At 37.1% G+C, this 16,441-nt stretch overlaps 2 protein-coding genes across 3 annotated transcripts in view; one reads left to right on the top strand and one right to left on the bottom strand.

Moving 5' to 3' along the window:
- Positions 1-615: 615 nt before the first annotated feature.
- CCZ1 (CCZ1 homolog, vacuolar protein trafficking and biogenesis associated) lies at positions 616-13,050 on the top strand. 2 transcript variants are annotated; one of them, XM_009649536.2, is made up of 14 exons: positions 616-709; positions 834-927; positions 1,025-1,099; positions 1,220-1,267; positions 1,887-1,970; positions 4,268-4,443; positions 5,053-5,134; positions 5,757-5,818; positions 6,737-6,848; positions 7,438-7,471; positions 7,854-7,971; positions 10,200-10,358; positions 11,441-11,568; positions 12,709-13,050. In XM_009649536.2, the coding sequence occupies exons 2-14, from the start codon at positions 919-921 to the stop codon at positions 12,762-12,764; spliced, it is 1,143 nt and encodes a 380-aa protein (XP_009647831.1). In that variant the 5' UTR covers positions 616-709; positions 834-918; the 3' UTR covers positions 12,765-13,050. The 2 variants fall into 2 exon arrangements, with proteins under 2 accessions (XP_009647831.1, XP_035745138.1); XM_035889245.1 differs by lacking the exon at positions 616-709 and having other exon boundaries at positions 841-927; positions 1,008-1,099; positions 11,441-13,050.
- Positions 13,051-13,574: 524 nt separating this feature from the next.
- LOC104135854 (radial spoke head 10 homolog B2) overlaps positions 13,575-16,441 on the bottom strand; it is a 16,773-nt gene continuing 13,906 nt past the window's right edge. Inside the window, 5 exon segments of the mRNA XM_035889266.1 lie at positions 13,575-13,657; positions 13,659-13,791; positions 14,234-14,429; positions 15,521-15,631; positions 16,155-16,206. Of these exon segments, the coding sequence (XP_035745159.1) occupies positions 13,580-13,657; positions 13,659-13,791; positions 14,234-14,429; positions 15,521-15,631; positions 16,155-16,206 (570 nt within the window). The 3' untranslated portion in view covers positions 13,575-13,579.

Here is a 16,441-nt window from a genome sequence, read left to right on the forward strand (position 1 = left end):
TTAGATAACTGGATTTGTGCAGCCTGAAGAAGAGCCAATGTGGAAGGGGGTCTGATGGCTGTCTTCACCTGCCTAAAGGGTGGCTATAGAGGATGGAATCAGGTTCTTGTTGAACTGAAAGGTTGAGGGGTAATAGAAGAAGTACCAGGAAGGGAAATTCTGATGAGATAAAGAAAAAATTCTTCACAGTGAAGTGGTCAAACAGCAGATCGGGGCCCAGAAAGGTTGTGGAATCTCCATCTTTGGAGGTATTCAGACCTTGACTGGACAAGACCTTGAGCAATCTGAGCTAGCTTTGAAGTTAGCCATGCTTTGATCTTGCTTTGAAGCTAGCCTTGCTTTGAACTAGCCATGAAGTGACTAGGGCCTATGATTTCAACAGCCTTGGAATTTATAAAACATTTTGAGATGACTGGCAGGATGTCTGACTGTTTAAGTGTTCTTAAATATGCCTTTTATCCATTTTACAGAAGCCCCTTTAGGTACAAGAAAAATTCTGCCTAGGAAATCAAGAGATTGAAGTTAAAAAACAAGCAAACCATCAACTTAGTGTTCTTTGACTCTGTTTCCGTTAAAATGCATCTGCTTTTATTCTTTTTTTCAAATTTTAGGAAGAAAAGAAGATTCTCTTCTATCACCCAAATGAAGTAGAAAAGAATGAAAAAATTAGAAACGTGGGACTATGTGAAGCTATAGTACAATTCACAAGGTATGAAGTCTGATTGCGTGACTCATTGTATTAGCCCAAGCACTCTATTTTAAATTCCCTGGTCATATGTTTTCTTTTTCTGAGTGTGTATAAATATCTATGTCTACATATGTTTTCTTTCCAGGACCTTTAGTCCAACAAAACCTGCAAAATCCCTACATACGCAGAAGAATAGACAATTTTTCCATGAACCTGAAGAAAGTTTCTGGATGGTCATGGTACTTATGCATGTGATATGCATATTTCTAAAACATCATATCGCAATGTTCTCAATGCATTCTGCATTGTCTAATACCAGCCTGTTCCACTTTCTAGGTTGTGCGGAATCCCATAATAGAGAAACACAAGGATGGAAAGCCAGTCTATGAATATCAGGAAGAAGAATTATTGGTAATACTGAACTCTTCCTTTTTTTTTGCTGGCTCTTTGAAAACATGTTATGCGTAGCTTAGCCAAAATACTTGAAATTCTGCTTCTGTTTATACTAATGTCCTGCTCTCTTTTCTGCAGGACAAGGTTTATAGTTCAGTCCTACAGCAGTGCTACAGCATGTACAAGGTAGAGTCAATACTAGAGGCTCCTCTTCTGGGCAGAGGAGGGGATCCTCATGGCACCATCTGGATGTCCAAGCTCATCATTGCTTTGACATTCTTGTCTCATTACTATTGTCTGTTCTCTTTCTGAAGCTGTAATGGTGGTGATGAAAAATACAGCTTTTGCAGTTAGCTGTGCTGCTTCATTAGCTTATTGTAACAATAAGTGCCTTTTAATTTCTGTCAAGTCCCAATTTCTTCTTTCATGGGCAGTTAAACTACTAAGCGTTTGATTTTGATGGTGTTAGATACTATCTGTTGAAGAAACAATGCTGGATAAAGGCCATCCATCTGGCTTTTACAAAGCAAGAGCATAAGATACTTAAGTGAAACAGATAAATAATTTCTCTACCATTAAAGAATTTAGTTTCCTTTTCTATCTAATTCTCCCTCTGCTGCTATATATACCTGGACTCTGCAAGAGGTTTTTTTCAATAAAGAAGGGGGACATTTGGATCTATGTGGAGTCCAAACACTGAGAAACAGGAGCTGTATTTTAATCTAGCTATATTCGTGGCTGAATTATAAGAAATTACTGTAAATGATTACCCAACTGACTGATTTTTTTTCTTTTTAACTGTTAGCTTTTTAATGGCACATTCCTGAAAGCCATGGAAGATGGAGGTGTAAAAGTTCTCAAGGAGAGACTAGAGAAATTCTTCCATCGGGTAAGACCTTATTTTTCAGGCACATACAGCGTGATTCTGTGTTGGAAATAAAATGCAAAAATCTCTTCTTAAGGGGCTGCAGTGTAACTATAAAACATAGGCAGTGGAAAAGGTGTGTGGCAACACAAAAATTCTGGTTATTAATTTTTTCAAATACTTCCTTCTTCCAGCTAATGTGGTAGGTTTTTTTAAATGGAGTTGAACTGCAGGCAGGGTTATTGCTTGATGGAACAGCTTAGCTGTTGGATATTTTTTCTGATGGAATCACGTTCATTCTTTGGAAATTCTGCTTTAACATTTGAATTGGTTAGTGTGATAACAGTCTGTGCAGATCTATTTGAGTAACTGTTGCAGAATCATTCAGGTTGAAAGGAATCCAGAGAGGTCATCTAGTTCAGCCTTCTACTCAAAGTAGGGTAATACTGAATTCAGGCTAGACCGCTAGACCACAGAGGGCTTTGGCTGGTTGAGTCTTGAAAATAGCTGGGGATGGGAGATTCTACAGCCTGCATGCACAGACTTAAAAGTCCCATAGTACTGTGAAGTAATGCATAGTTGTAATTTTTAACTTCTCCCCCCACCCTGCTCCCCTTGTGCCATTAGTAGTCATGCCTGGTAAGGTTTCAGGAAATACTGCCTTGGTTATAACTAGTCTTCAGAATTTAATTTTCAGTGTTTAAAAGCAAATGTTTTAGTGAAAGGATGGAAAGCAAAACCTATTTCTGAGCAAGAAATCCATCAAATATTATTTGGGTATTTTTCACATAAAGTAACTGCCTGAATAGTCATGTCTGGCAGAATTTTGAGTTCCTACATGAAACATTTCGTCAAGCTAGCTTTAAAAGTCTTGGCCACCCTCGTTTTTTCTAGTTTGCATGGAAGGAAACAGAGGGCAGCTGTCAGCAGTTAATTCTCTTGTGGTAGAGATGTAACTACTGATATCTCTGATAATGATGGAGCGCAGACGCTGTATACTGGTGTTTAAAATTTTGTTCTCTTAACAGATTTTTTTAAAATAACACAATGTTGTGACAGTGTAAAAAAAAAAAAAAAAGTACAGTGATTTTTAGGACAGCTTTCGCTTATGGGTTTTTGGGGTTGTTTCGCTTGGTTTTTGTAAGACTCCTAGACTAGAATGAACACTGTTGGCACATAGAGTACTTGTTTGATTAGCTGGCGTATACTTCCAGCTTCTAGACTAACTTAAAAAGAGTGTGGCAAAAAGGGAAGTAATAGATTTTTATCTTTAAAACATTGTTTTTCTTTGAAGTTCCTACTGAAGATAAAACAGTAATTGCTATAGATTTGTATAACAGAAGGGAACCCAAGGAAAACTTATTTGTCTCTTTCGCTGGGGAATTAGAAATGCTTAAGAAGTTTGGTCATGCAAGTTGTTCTGTTCATAACCCTATTGAACGAATTGGCTACATGTTGCTGGCAGGCCTAGACTGCACTGAAACTCTGGGAGGAAAGGAGGCTTAGATTATAAACTGTGACAGAGATCTGTCATACTATTTGTAAGTATTTTACTTCTTGGGGTTTTTTTGGTATGTGAAATGACTGTAGAGGGAGCCATTGGATAACATCTTTCACAGAGCAGAGCATTTGATACTGCATTTGAAATCTCTTGGTAAAGGTTACAGTCTATCAAGAGAGAGAATAATGGAAATTATCTTTTCCTTTGCACATTGAAAAGTAATGGATTTATCTTCTAGTATTTCTATGCAGTTAGCCTATCCTACTAATATTTGATTTTAGAACTGTGCTTTCTTATCCTCTCAAGAGATCTTGATCTAGCCTTAACAGCTGTTGTCACTATGATTAAATAATAGTGAGCTGACATGTGGAATCATATTCACACATAGAATCATAGAGTAGTTTGGGTTGAAAGGGACCTTTAAAGGTCATCTAGTCCAACCCCCCCTGCCATGGGCAGGGACATCTTCAACTTGATCAGGTTGCTCAGAGCCCCATCCAACTTGTCCTTGAATGTTTCCAGGGATGGGGCATCTACCACCTCTCTGGGTAACCTGTGACAACATTTCACCACCCTCATTTCTTCCTTAGATCTCGTCTGAATCTACTCTCTTTTAATTTAAAACCATTACCCTTTCTCCTATCACTACAGGCCCTACTACAAAGTCTGTCCCTACATGAACGAGTATGTCATACAAGCAGAACTGGAAGGGGCTTTTCTTGGCTCATTGGTGTAATTTACTGGGGATTAGGTTCAAATTTAAATCTATGCATCGGAAGTTTTCTGAATTCTAAAAAAAACCCTGTCATTATTCTCTTAGTACCTCCAGACACTGCATTTACAGTCTTGTGATCTGCTGGATGTGTTTTGTGGAATCAGCTTCTTTCCACTGGATAAAATGACTTACTTGAAAATTCAGTCATTTATTAATAGGATGGAAGAAAGTCTGAACATAGTCAAGTATACTGCATTTCTCTACAACGACCAGCTTATCTGGTAGGTACTTAATTCTTTTGTGTGTCTTCAATTTCTCATCCTATAAATAAGTGCCATAATAGCAAAGCTTCACAGTTGGTGAGAATTGTATGAAAATGAGAAAACTGAATGGTAGGATGAGCAAAGAACGGCATTGGTCTTTGGCTTTAAAATCTCTAACATGTACCAAATGATTACTTCCAAGTTAGCCTGAGGAGCAGCTAAAGAAGTGTCCCGGTCATTTCCATCGCACAGAGCCTCTGTGCGTATACACAAGTTCCTCCATAGGACCTTTTAGTAGAAAAGGTTGGTCAAAGGATTGAATCAGAAAGTGCAATGCTTGTGAAGAGTTCGACTTAAAAATGGACTTGAGAATAGCAGACTCGATCTTTGTTTGTTTAAATATAATTTCTTTCTTTTCTGGTTTACAGCTAACTTAGATGTATTTTGTATTTAGCAAATAAATTAACATTTTATTAAAAATGAATGTTCTGGGATTTAATCTATTGAGACACTGAAATGTTGCTACACTAGTTTGGTATGTGCTTTGCCTGAGTTTTGGTTAGAGGAAAACAGGTGATCTGAACAGCATCAAAAACATCACTTTTCTTTTTCTCCCTGATGTTCTAGGAGTGGACTGGAACAAGATGACATGAGAATTTTGTATAAATACCTCACGACATCTCTGTTTCCAAGGCACATGGAGCCTGAGGTATGGTGGTTGGGGGGTTTTGGGGTTGTGTGGAGGAGCTTGTTGTTGGTTTTGGTTTTTGTGTTTGGATGTGTTTTTTTCTTCTTTTCTTTCAGTTTATCTTGTATCATGAAGGGCTGACATACCAAAGAGGGATATCTCTCTTCCCCTCCCCTCTTAAATTTTAGTTCAGGAATTCTGAGATTTATTGCTTTTGGGCCACTTTATTAAACTCAGTAGTATTTGCGTGTGATGCTTAGAATGGCAATTTGAATATGGGATGGTGCTAGGGAGTTTACTGAATGTTGATACCTGATGACTGCTCAGTACTTCAAATGAATCACGTCAGCTGAATGGCTAAGTGCAGCATGGAGTTAGTTATCCCTCCCCCATCAGAAAACTGCACAAGCTAAATTTTAAAATTAATAAATGCAAAATCAGAATGACCTATTCTAGCAGAATCTCTTACACTTCAGCTTTATCTCCTTCATGTTAGACAGAGAGTATATATCTTCATGAGTGGTAATTTCTACAAATGGTTTGCTTTGATTTGATTTCAAGACAGTCCGCAAAAAGTAACAGAAAATACCTCTAAGTTTTTGGGTTTTTTTTTTTTCTTGTATCTGTTCTTTTTTTGCTTCAGTTAGCGGGAAGAGATTCTCCAATACGTGCTGAAATGCCAGGAAATCTACAACACTATGGAAGGTAGCTCTTGTTTACTGTCACCATCTACGGCTTCTTCCCTCAAGGGCAAAATGTTTGTGAGGAATACATGCATTTTGAGTACATATGCCCCACACAGTTCAGTCCAGAGGGTCACACGATAGTTGGTGCAATGTAAAACTTCACCTCTGGAAAAAAAAAAGAGAAAAGGCTTCATCAATATTACTGCATACTTATTTTTCTTCCCTGCTGTTCTTAATGCACCACACAAAAATTTTGGAAGTGCTCTGGTCCTTTCTTTTCAGCCAGGCACTTCAGGCAAAGGTGAAAATTTAATCTAGGGATTTATCTATTTGTTTCTCCTCTGTACTCTGCATGTCAGAGTGAGGAATTCTGTACTTAAACAGCTAGGTAACATTATTTTGAGTAATTGTGGGTTTGGCCATCTCTCTTTTATAATCATGGTAATTCCTCTAGCATGACTTATTGTATTCTTTTGGGATCAAGGCACTGGCACACCTCCCACAACCCCCTCAAGTTTAGGTGCTTTTAATACACCACTGTTGTACATGAAACTAATTTGAATGTACTGTTGGAAAGCAAAGGACATGTGCTTTCCCAGTAGCAACAAGAAAAGTTTTTAAAGATAGTCACAACTTGAATGTGGAGTTTTGTTGTTGTTTCTTTGATGATCTGCACAGTTTATTTCCTTGGCATTATACTGGCTTTCTGATCCTGTTTCTCTCACTCTTTGGAGCATACATACAAATAATGCTTTGAAAATGTAAGAGTGCTGAGATAATACATAAAGGGCTCTATGCCTATCTGGATAGCTGAAAACTCATTGTGTTCAAATGTATTCATACATGCAAGTAATTGCTAGTTACAAAAACATCCGTTAAATAGGAAAAACTGAAATATAAGAATTCATCGCATCTGACCTATTGAATTCTTTTCTAGGTTTCTTACTGGACCTTTAAATCTTAATGATCCAGAAGCAAAATGCCGTTTCCCCAAAATATTTGTTAACACTGATGACACTTATGAAGAGCTTCATTTAATTGTTTATAAGGTATTACATTTTTCTCTGCAATTACTCCAGATCTGTGTACAATGAAGACAACAATGATATGAATACGTATGAATTGTATAGAAAGATGCATTTATATGACCAGGTTAAAGCAAAGAGACAGAAAACACTTTGGTATTTCTAGCAACAAGCTTTAAAGCCTGAATTCTCTTTTTAGCCCTCTTGTGCCCTCCCCAAAACAAACAGTTGTTTTAATAAAACAAAATACCAGCCCTCAGTTAATTTCAGTGGTTTCATACCTGGCTTTATGTAGTGTTAATCAATAAAACAAAACCCTAATTTTTTTAAAATTAAATGCGAGTTTCTTGCAGATATATATCTTTGCATAAAGTATGTTTTAGCAAATTTTACCTTTGCCCTATAATTTAACTGGGCTGAATTTTAAAATCAAAACTATCCTGTGTCATGCAGGATTGCAAAGAGATTATCCTATTGAAGTGTTACCTTTAAACTAGATTATTTTTTTAACTGGTTTACCTGTGTGTGACCTCACTGAAGTACTGTCATTTATTTGAGGTAGTTGAGGTAACCTGTTGTAAATGGTTTTTTTGCTTTAACTTTTTTGTTCCAGGCCATGAGTGCAGCTGTCTGCTTTATGATTGATGGTAAGTACCTACTAGCATCACTTATTTGGCAAGACATGATTAGTACAAAGTGCTATTATATGCAACTTGTTTTACTCTTGAAGGATACATGAATTTGTTATTTGAGTTCTTCATGAGTTCTTTTATCAGTCTGGTTTTTTGTTGGGGTTTTTTGTTTTTGTTTTTTTTTTGTTCTAGCAGTATATGTAGCTCAATTTACACAATAAAATGACTAAATATTGCTTGTTAGCCGTGCACTTTCAAAATCATCTGTAAGGTTATCATTAAGAGAGAAATTTGTCCCAGGACTCTCACTAATGTTTAAAGACAACAATTACAGAAACTGTGCCTTCAACTGTGGGAGGAGAATCTCATCTCTCCCTTTTCTTTACCTGCCACCCAGCTTCAATTCCGCCTACGCTGGAGTTTTGCCGTAAACTGGACAGCATTGTTGGGCCTCAACTCACCGTGTTAGCATCAGACATATGTGAACAATACAACATCAACAAGAGAATATCAGGGTTTGTAGCACACTTCTGTTCCTGGTGCAGTCCCTCATTAGTTGGTTAAAAAGTAGGTTTAATGAACTCTTTTAATAATGGTAACATGAGCCCAAATGTTGAAAGCATTGAGTTAAGTGTGTACATTAAATGATGTTTATCTACCTTTCTGCATCTTAAGCATTTGTAAAGTGCCTGTTGTTGCGCATTTAGGTCTCCCTGAAGTGACAACATACATGTTCTTAATTTAGGAACAAATGTTTTATTGTGTGGCTGCTGAAACCATTTTCCTCTATGTGCATAGTTGTTGCAGAAAAAAATCACTTAAATATGAAGATAAACTTCAATATTATGAATGAAGATTCTGCCTCCTCATCCCCCAGCTGTCGGCAGATTATTCAGATACAAGAGGTGGAACTTCTGTCTTTTGCTTCTTTCATATGTGAACTGAAAGTAGCTGACATGTGGAGATGATGAGTTCTACAGATTACTGTGCTAGCAGAAGTATATACAAGAAGGCAAAAATGGCAGTGGTAGTCTTCTGTCACTGTCCCCTTGTTGAAGTAGAGAAGTAGCAGTTCCTGCAAAATCTTAATTTCAGTTTCTACTTTCTAACTCTTATTGAGGAAAACACAATCTCCTAATGTTCACAAATAGCCCTTGGGCTAGTAGCACATTTCAGTTAAAAAAAAAAAAAAAATTTTTATCACTGTCTTTGTACCCGTATCATTCTTTGTGCTGACTTCCTTTGACTTCTGCTTTGACTTTCTGCTATTTTATATAATGTTAAAACCCTGTATTTTTCACATCAAGCTCTATCTGAGTAATGCCTTAGACACAAGTACTTACAGCTGGGACGGAGCATGTGTAACTCTTAACTCTGTTACAAATCCAAAGGAAAATAGATATTAGAACAACTAGAACAACTTTTGTTTAACAATTTGAAATGGGGATTTTAGTAAGTGGATTATTTGGTTACAATGCAAGCTTTACAGTTGAGTACTTTTTTCCAGAATTACTGCTTCTTGAAGCGTTGCTGTGTATAGTAGGTGAGGAAAAAACTGTCTTATTTTTTTCTATTTTGCAGGATTAAGGTAACTACTTGAGGGGCAAAAAAAAAAAAATGTTAAATGAAAAAGGATGTTACTGTTTTGGAAAATACTTCACCTAAAACTACAGCTGGCTTTCCATAAAGTTGTATTTATTTTTAGATAGTTTTGTTAGTTGGGGAAGCAAGAACATGCATATGACAACAAAAGAGGAATTAAACCATTAAACCAAAGATAGGTGTGTGACTGAACTTACTTAGTGGTAGCATGCCAAATCAGCAAAATCGCAGGGTATAGAATAGGATGCGCTTGAAATTGTGCCAATCTACTAAATCATTAAAGTTGGGGTTTTTTAATGTCATCTGGGACTGGCTTTGGCAGCTTTAACTCTCTTAAAGTTTAATGCCGTGGTGTCCTGAAAACATAATACAGTTTCTTGACACTAATGCATCTGGGTGACAGAGAGCAAGGGTATCTAGTTGTTTGCTGAGGTGAGTGGTGTCATTACAGTATCTCCCTGATTCTAAATAATACATAGCCTCAAGTACCAATTGCTATAGCCGGTTTTTGCCAGTCTGAATTTGTTGTGACTTCTACTGAAACTACAGCTCTAAGTGACAGATTTTATATTAACTTAACAAAGGAAATGGAGGAAGACTACCAAGGCAGGAGTTTGAAAACAGTCTCTTGATTGGCCCACACAAATGATGGGGGGGGAAGAGTTCTTTTGATTGTAACAAATAACAAAGACGTGAGTGGAAGATTACTTAGTAATCAAAGTAAAGACCTAGCATCCATTCAAACCAGGTTGGACTGGCATAGGGGAGCAAGGAAACAAATGGGGACACAAAAAACCCAGCTCATTAGAGAAATGCAAACTGCTACTAGGAAGTGGGACAAGGTCTTTAGACTCCCCTATTTATCAACAGCCTAAGCAGCAGAAGGGGAAGGGGAAAAACTGGTTGTTTTTGCAGGCTTGCTTTTATTTTTTTTTACTTTTTATTTTTTTTTAAAAAGTGTTAAAATTAAGTTTGATCATGCCACAAGTCTTAATGTACCTGTTCTCTTCAATGGGAAGATAACTTCAGGATGTCTGAGTAAGCTTTGCACTGGCTAGTTACTTGTTCTCTGTGAAGCCTGTGCTTATAGAACGTGTCAGTATTCACAAGTCGCTTTTTTTTTTTCTTTAAATCTTCTTAGGGCTGAGAAGGAGCCTCAGTTTAAGTTTATCTATTTCAATCACATGAACCTGGCAGAGAAAAGTACCATTCACATGAGGAAAACACCCAGTGTATCGCTTGCATCTGTTCACCCTGACCTCATGAAGATTCTCGGTGACATCAACAGTGACTTCTCCAGGTAATGCTTAACTATTAAATAGTCTGTAACTCCTTCTATCAAGTAGGTTTTTACCAAATGAGTGAAGCTTTCCTATCTTTTTGTTCATGGATGGTTATTCATAGCTTTGTGAGGTAAGTGGTGTAACATGGGTCATATTTGGTATTTTGTGTTGGTTTAGAAGTAGTCTGTCTTAAACAAAACTTCTGTTGTCTTTTTAAAAAAAAAGAATTTAAAGAAGGGCCAGGAGCTCTATCCAAGAAAATATCTAATCTATGTGAAGCTTCAGAGTAGCCATAACAAACTTGGAAGGGATGTGAAGCCTAGTGCTTTTGCAGTTAAGGCTGTCTAATCTCTGGATAAGTAGTATAAAGGACAGGGAAACCTGCTTCTGCCTGTATTATACCCTCTGAAACAGCTGGCTGCTTTTAGGGATTAAACAATAGATGAAATGCAAACTGTGCAGTCACTACAATACTGCTGATAAAGAAAATAACTGGTATCTTGTCCATGTTTGTGGTGCTTCAAGGTGGGAGAAACCCTCTGTCACTATAAAAATTAATAAAGAACATGAAAATGCTCAATAATTGTGATGTCTGGAATTCTAATTAGCGACTAGCAATTTTCCCACTATGCTTAAGGACAAGGTTTTCATTTTTCTGTAGATGAAAAAAGAATGTTTCATCATACCGTGGAAGTACTGGCTTAGTGACAACTTTATGTAATAAGTCTAGCTGTTGAGCTTTGTTTAATTCTAGGTTTAACAATTAGGTATGTGAAAGCTTAGTATCACCATACCATCTCCAGCGTTCATTATTTGGTCACTGTCTAGCAAATCATAATTCTGTGAAGTGTGTCCTTAACAGTGTGGAGGATAGAGGTGTTTTAATGATTTACTCATCTGAGGATGTAATTGTCCTAAGCAGTCATCTATTAAGCCTTCATCCTGGACTGCTGAATTATGTCTAAGTTAGTATTTGTAGTCTCTCTTTGATACTGCAGAACCACAACCATTTATGATGTTATTTGTAATCATTAGGACAGCTTAAAGTTGTTGAAGATGAACTTGCTACTACCACTTTACTTTCTAAAACTTCTTTCAGAGTTGATGAAGATGAGGAAATTATTGTGAAGGCAATGAGTGATTACTGGGTAGTTGGGAAAAAGTCTGACCAGCGAGAACTGTATGTTATTTTGAATCAAAAAAATGCAAATCTGATTGAAGTTAATGGTAAGGATTGTTTTTCACTACCTTTAAATACAGTTACTACTAAAATGTGTGTCCCTGGAGAAGTAATAAAATCCATCTCACAAGAAATATAAGAGGGATTGATCTATGATAGACCAGGTAAGTTTGCATAAGGCTTTAGTCTGCCTTCTACCAGCTGTGAAAGAACAGCATAAATATTCAGCAGACATTATTAATTATTAATCGGTCATTCTTCCTCCTTCAAATAGTAGAGAGCTCTGGGAGCTTGCTTTAGGAGTAATTAATGAATTGTATTGCAGGTGAGATATGAAAATATTTACATCCGAGTTAAGTTTTATTTGTCAGTGATCCGTGGGGAGGTTACTTATACATAATGCCTATCCTGTCAGTGACGCTCATGCCATGGTTATCTTGTTTTCTAATGCTGTTTTGAGACTGATTTACTACGGCTAAGAGCACAAATTAAGATGCAGTAAGCTTTCAAATAGACTAAGAGAAATGGCAGTTTGAGTCTTACTTGCAGCAATTTTAGGGCTCTCTGTTTTAATATGAGGCAATGTGCTCACTTGGATGATGGGAAAGAATTGATACTTCTCCAAGACCAAAGTCTAGCAACCTGAATTTTTAAGACAAGAATGAGTGGCATGACTTAGTGCAGCAATTTCTAATTGGCTTTCAGGATCAAACCTGCCATACAGAAAGAGTAAATGAGTGTTTCTGTGCCTGATAAACTTAGGAAGTGCTGCTACCCCTGAAGTGTTGTCTGCCAAATAGCAAAAAGCAAAAGTTTTGCTGACTTCATTTATTGTAACAGACTACACTAATCCTTCCTTCCCCTGAAAAGGGGTTACTATACTTCCTTGTGTTGAAGCTAAATCTTCCGCTGTTGCAATGTAAAAGCTTGACGAGATGAATGGCCCAGCAGCAAACTCAAGCCCTCATTTACACTTTAGCCACTTAAAATACAACTCATCTTTCAGACAGTGTGAAACATCAGACTTGACTCAACTTTCCCTTACTGAAGACAGAATAAAATTAAGTGTATTTCTACATTAGAAACTCCTAGGGTTTTTTCCTGTTTGACTTTCTAGAGCCCCAGAGTTTATCTTGCAGTGGTTCCTGTAAAATACCATACTGAAATATCTTTTTATTTTTTTACAGAAGAAGTGAAGAAACTTTGTGCAACACAGTTTAATAATATTTTCTTCTTGGATTGATCTGCAAAGGGCCGATTTATTGAAGATGTCAATGTCAGACACTTGTTCAACATGAGAAGTTATTAGTCATATTATTGACTGGAATAATGACAATAGTAAAGCAATACTTGCTTTGTAAGAATCAGAATTTCTACTAAAATCTGTAAACTCTGATCATAAAATTTTTAGATTTTAAAAATGTTTATGTGCAAACTAATTAAAAACCAGTCTGAATTCATCTGTACCATTCCATTCTGATATTGTTATGTGAATATTTTACTGGAAAATAAAACTAAAAATTGTTACACTTTTAAGTGCATCTTTTTGTTTTCCTGTGTTCATTTGCATCATTGTAGAAAAACTGCAAAAAGTTACACAATGTGAAACTAGACTGGTTATAAAAAAAAAAAAAAAAAAACCTGAACAACAAACTTTCAAGGTTGGCCTGTTCTTTGTAAATTAGGCTGAAGCAGGAGCTGCATACTTGTTTGCATGCAGTATTTCAGTCAAATAAACCCTGTTTTAAGCAGAAACCATTTCATTGGGACATATGATTATGACAAGATACCAGTTCTTGTATCAACTTGACACTGAGGGGAGTTTTTAGGTACAAGTCAAATCTTGGCTGCTGGAGTAGTTTTGTTTAAAGGGTTACGCTCCAGTATGTGACTATAAGCTCTTTCTCAAGACCCTTGGTGCAACAGCAGACAGATTCCCTCTGAAACCAGCAAGTCTTGTGCATACAGTTTTATTGTATTTTAAACCTTACAGCACGTGTGGTTCTTCTGTTGGTTTTTTTCCTTCCTTATTTGAAGAGTACTTACGTACTTGAACCTTCAGTAGTTCTCATCAGGAGATTTATTTCTTCTTTCTCTTTTTGCCAGCAGGTACCTTGGTAACAGCTTGGGGGGTGACAGTGAGTGGCTCTTCCTTCAGAGGGGGTGCTAACTGTGTGACAGGCTCCTCTAACTCCTTAAAATCTGCACTCTTGTCTGCTGGAGCTGTTTCTTGCTTTTTTGCCTCTTCTGCTTCTCTTCCAGCAATAAGTCTGAATGAAGAAAGTTTAAATTTAATGTGCTGCGAGGGGGGGGGAGACAGATTTATGCTGGCTAAGCAGCTACAGCTATATTCACAGTATGAGCAGTATAAACTCACATTGTAGAGAAGCAGAAAATCTGTCTAGTTACCATTTGAAGTCTGACTTGCTAAAAAAAAATAGATGTCTTAACAGGCTTTACACAGGGCAGGGCTCAAGTGCCAAGAAATAGCAGTGTTAAGAGTGCTATAACCTGAAAGCAGCCTGTATTTGTTACTCCCCATGGTAACAGATATCACATGAGTTACACTCTGTATGTTGCTGATTATACCTGGATGAGTTTGTTCTCCTAGTTACAGTTTCTATATTACTTTATTAAAGCACACCTCATTTTCATTAATTTTGCAGGTAGAAGAGGAGATAAAAGTACTCCGCGATAAGATGCAACACTCACTTTGCCAGTTCCTCATCCTTGATCTTTCTCTGCTCAGCTAATTCAGCATCCTGTATTCGATTTTCTTTTATTTTTTCCCTCAGCACTTTTTCATGCTGGTAGGCAGGAAAGAACCTAGTTGTAAAAAAGATTTGCACCCGACACATCCACAGACTAAATTCCTCATCTTGCTCAGTTCCGGCTTCCTTTGGTTCACCTGCAACATGTAAATTAAACATGTTCATTTAGCAGGGCACTTCTATTTCAAATGTGTTTTGAACTACAGTACTTCAGATCTGATGCTCTGCAATGGGAAAGGCTGGCTTCTGCATGGTATGGAAGACGACAACTGTGAGAAACTTAACTGATGCATGTGAAAGGGGATGGCCCTTTTGTGGGTCTTCAGAGTGACTCCTCCCTGGGACTGGCATCAAAAGAATATGAACTTTCCCCTTTAATCCTATGATAAATGTCTTCTGCAGTAATCTGATGACAGTTCAGTATCCATGACTCCTGGGCATGGGGGATGGAGGAATAAACATGACTACCTGAAAGAACCAAACTGCATTGCAGTTGTGACCGTCAAAAAACAGGCCAGGGCCCATCTGCTGGTGCTTTAGGAAACAATGTTTTTTCAGATCTGTAACTTTTCAGTCATCAAATTTCAGTGAAAGAGCTGATGACTACACAAAGACCCAGTGTTCTTGGACTTGGGTTCTTTATCTGTAGAAAACATTTAACAAACACAAAACCCAACCCTGATGAGATCTCCTAATCAGCCAGAAGGGAGATGGTATAAAAAGGTTACTAGCCTCAACATATGAAAATGCTCTTACCAATTTCTCTTCAGCATGAATGCTGGCCTGTCATAACATAAGACATCTCAGCTAATGGTGGCACACCATTAATAGTAACTCTTGTATTAAGTAAAAGAAGCAACACATACCAGTAATGTCTTTTATTTGTCCAAGACATTAAAAAAAAAAAAAAAAGAGCAGACTCGTGGATTGAGGTTCTCATAGAATAAATACAGATTACAGTTTATAGATGCCCTACAAATAAAACATGGCATTTTAAAATTGGGGAAACTATTTAAGTCAGTATTCAAACATCTCACTTATAATTAAGTTTCACTTTCTTTAAAAAATTTCTTAAAAACGTTTTCTTTAAAAATCATCCTCCAGAATTAATGTTCATTTACTGCCCTCTTGTGACAAGCTGAAATCTGCATATACAATTAAAATTTTGCAATTCAAGAGCTACAAGGGATTCCTTTGTGTTAGTCTTACAACAGTATGACTGCTTTACCTGTCAATTCCTTTGCTGGAGAGAAATCTTGTTCTTTTTCTGCATCCCAGATGACCAATGACGGAACATCTTTGATATCCCCACAAGTTGTGGGAAATGAGAGGACAGAATCTCATATTGCAAAGAAAGAAAATTCAAATTACTCAGTCTGTAATTCTGTGCATTAAAAATCAGGTTTGATCTTCAGCACAAACAAACATAAATTGTCATCTGACCTTACAGTCAGACCCGTGGCTGAAATACTGCTGTACTGATGAAAAGGTTGATTATAATTAAGGCAAGGTGCAGAGTTCAATCTCCTATTTCCATGCCCAAATGAGTGGGACAGAACAGGAAGAAATTTAGTTTTAAAAAGCCTTTAGGTTATTTTTAAGGAAAATGCGATAGCTTCTAATTAAAAAGCACAAAAAGTTCAGAGATTCAAACTTGCCCAGCTATCTGTGTACAGCAGGCGTGGAAAGCTAAATGTAAACCTTGTCATAATCGCCAAACTGAATACACCTACCCTCTGTAACTGCAATACATCCAGCTGTTTCAATGATCAGCTACTGTTTTAATAATTTTTGAAGTTGTAGAAAGAGTGAATCTCCTCTAGGACCACTGCTTATAGATGCTTATGCACTACAGCACTCACCCAGTAGAAATTCTTGAAGAGGATGCCCTCTGTCTTCAGGAAGTCTCAGTGGCTGACAAGAAGTTTTAAATGCAGTTACTAAACGCCTGGACTTGTGTTAAAATTAAAAAGTGAAACCACATGTCCATTTGAGTCATGCAAATTCTTATCTCCAAAGCATTCTGCCAACCAAATGCATTCTGCAATTACGCCTATTGAAAACATTTCAATTGCAGAAGTGTCTCACACTTTCAAGCATTAGCAAATTGGTCGTAACAGTTTACCTTCAATACCAGCCAGGGAAGTGG

The sequence above is a fragment of the Egretta garzetta genome, unplaced genomic scaffold (genome assembly GCF_000687185.1).
Source record: "Egretta garzetta isolate BGI_Z169 unplaced genomic scaffold, ASM68718v1 scaffold292, whole genome shotgun sequence".
Taxonomy (NCBI): domain Eukaryota; kingdom Metazoa; phylum Chordata; class Aves; order Pelecaniformes; family Ardeidae; genus Egretta; species Egretta garzetta.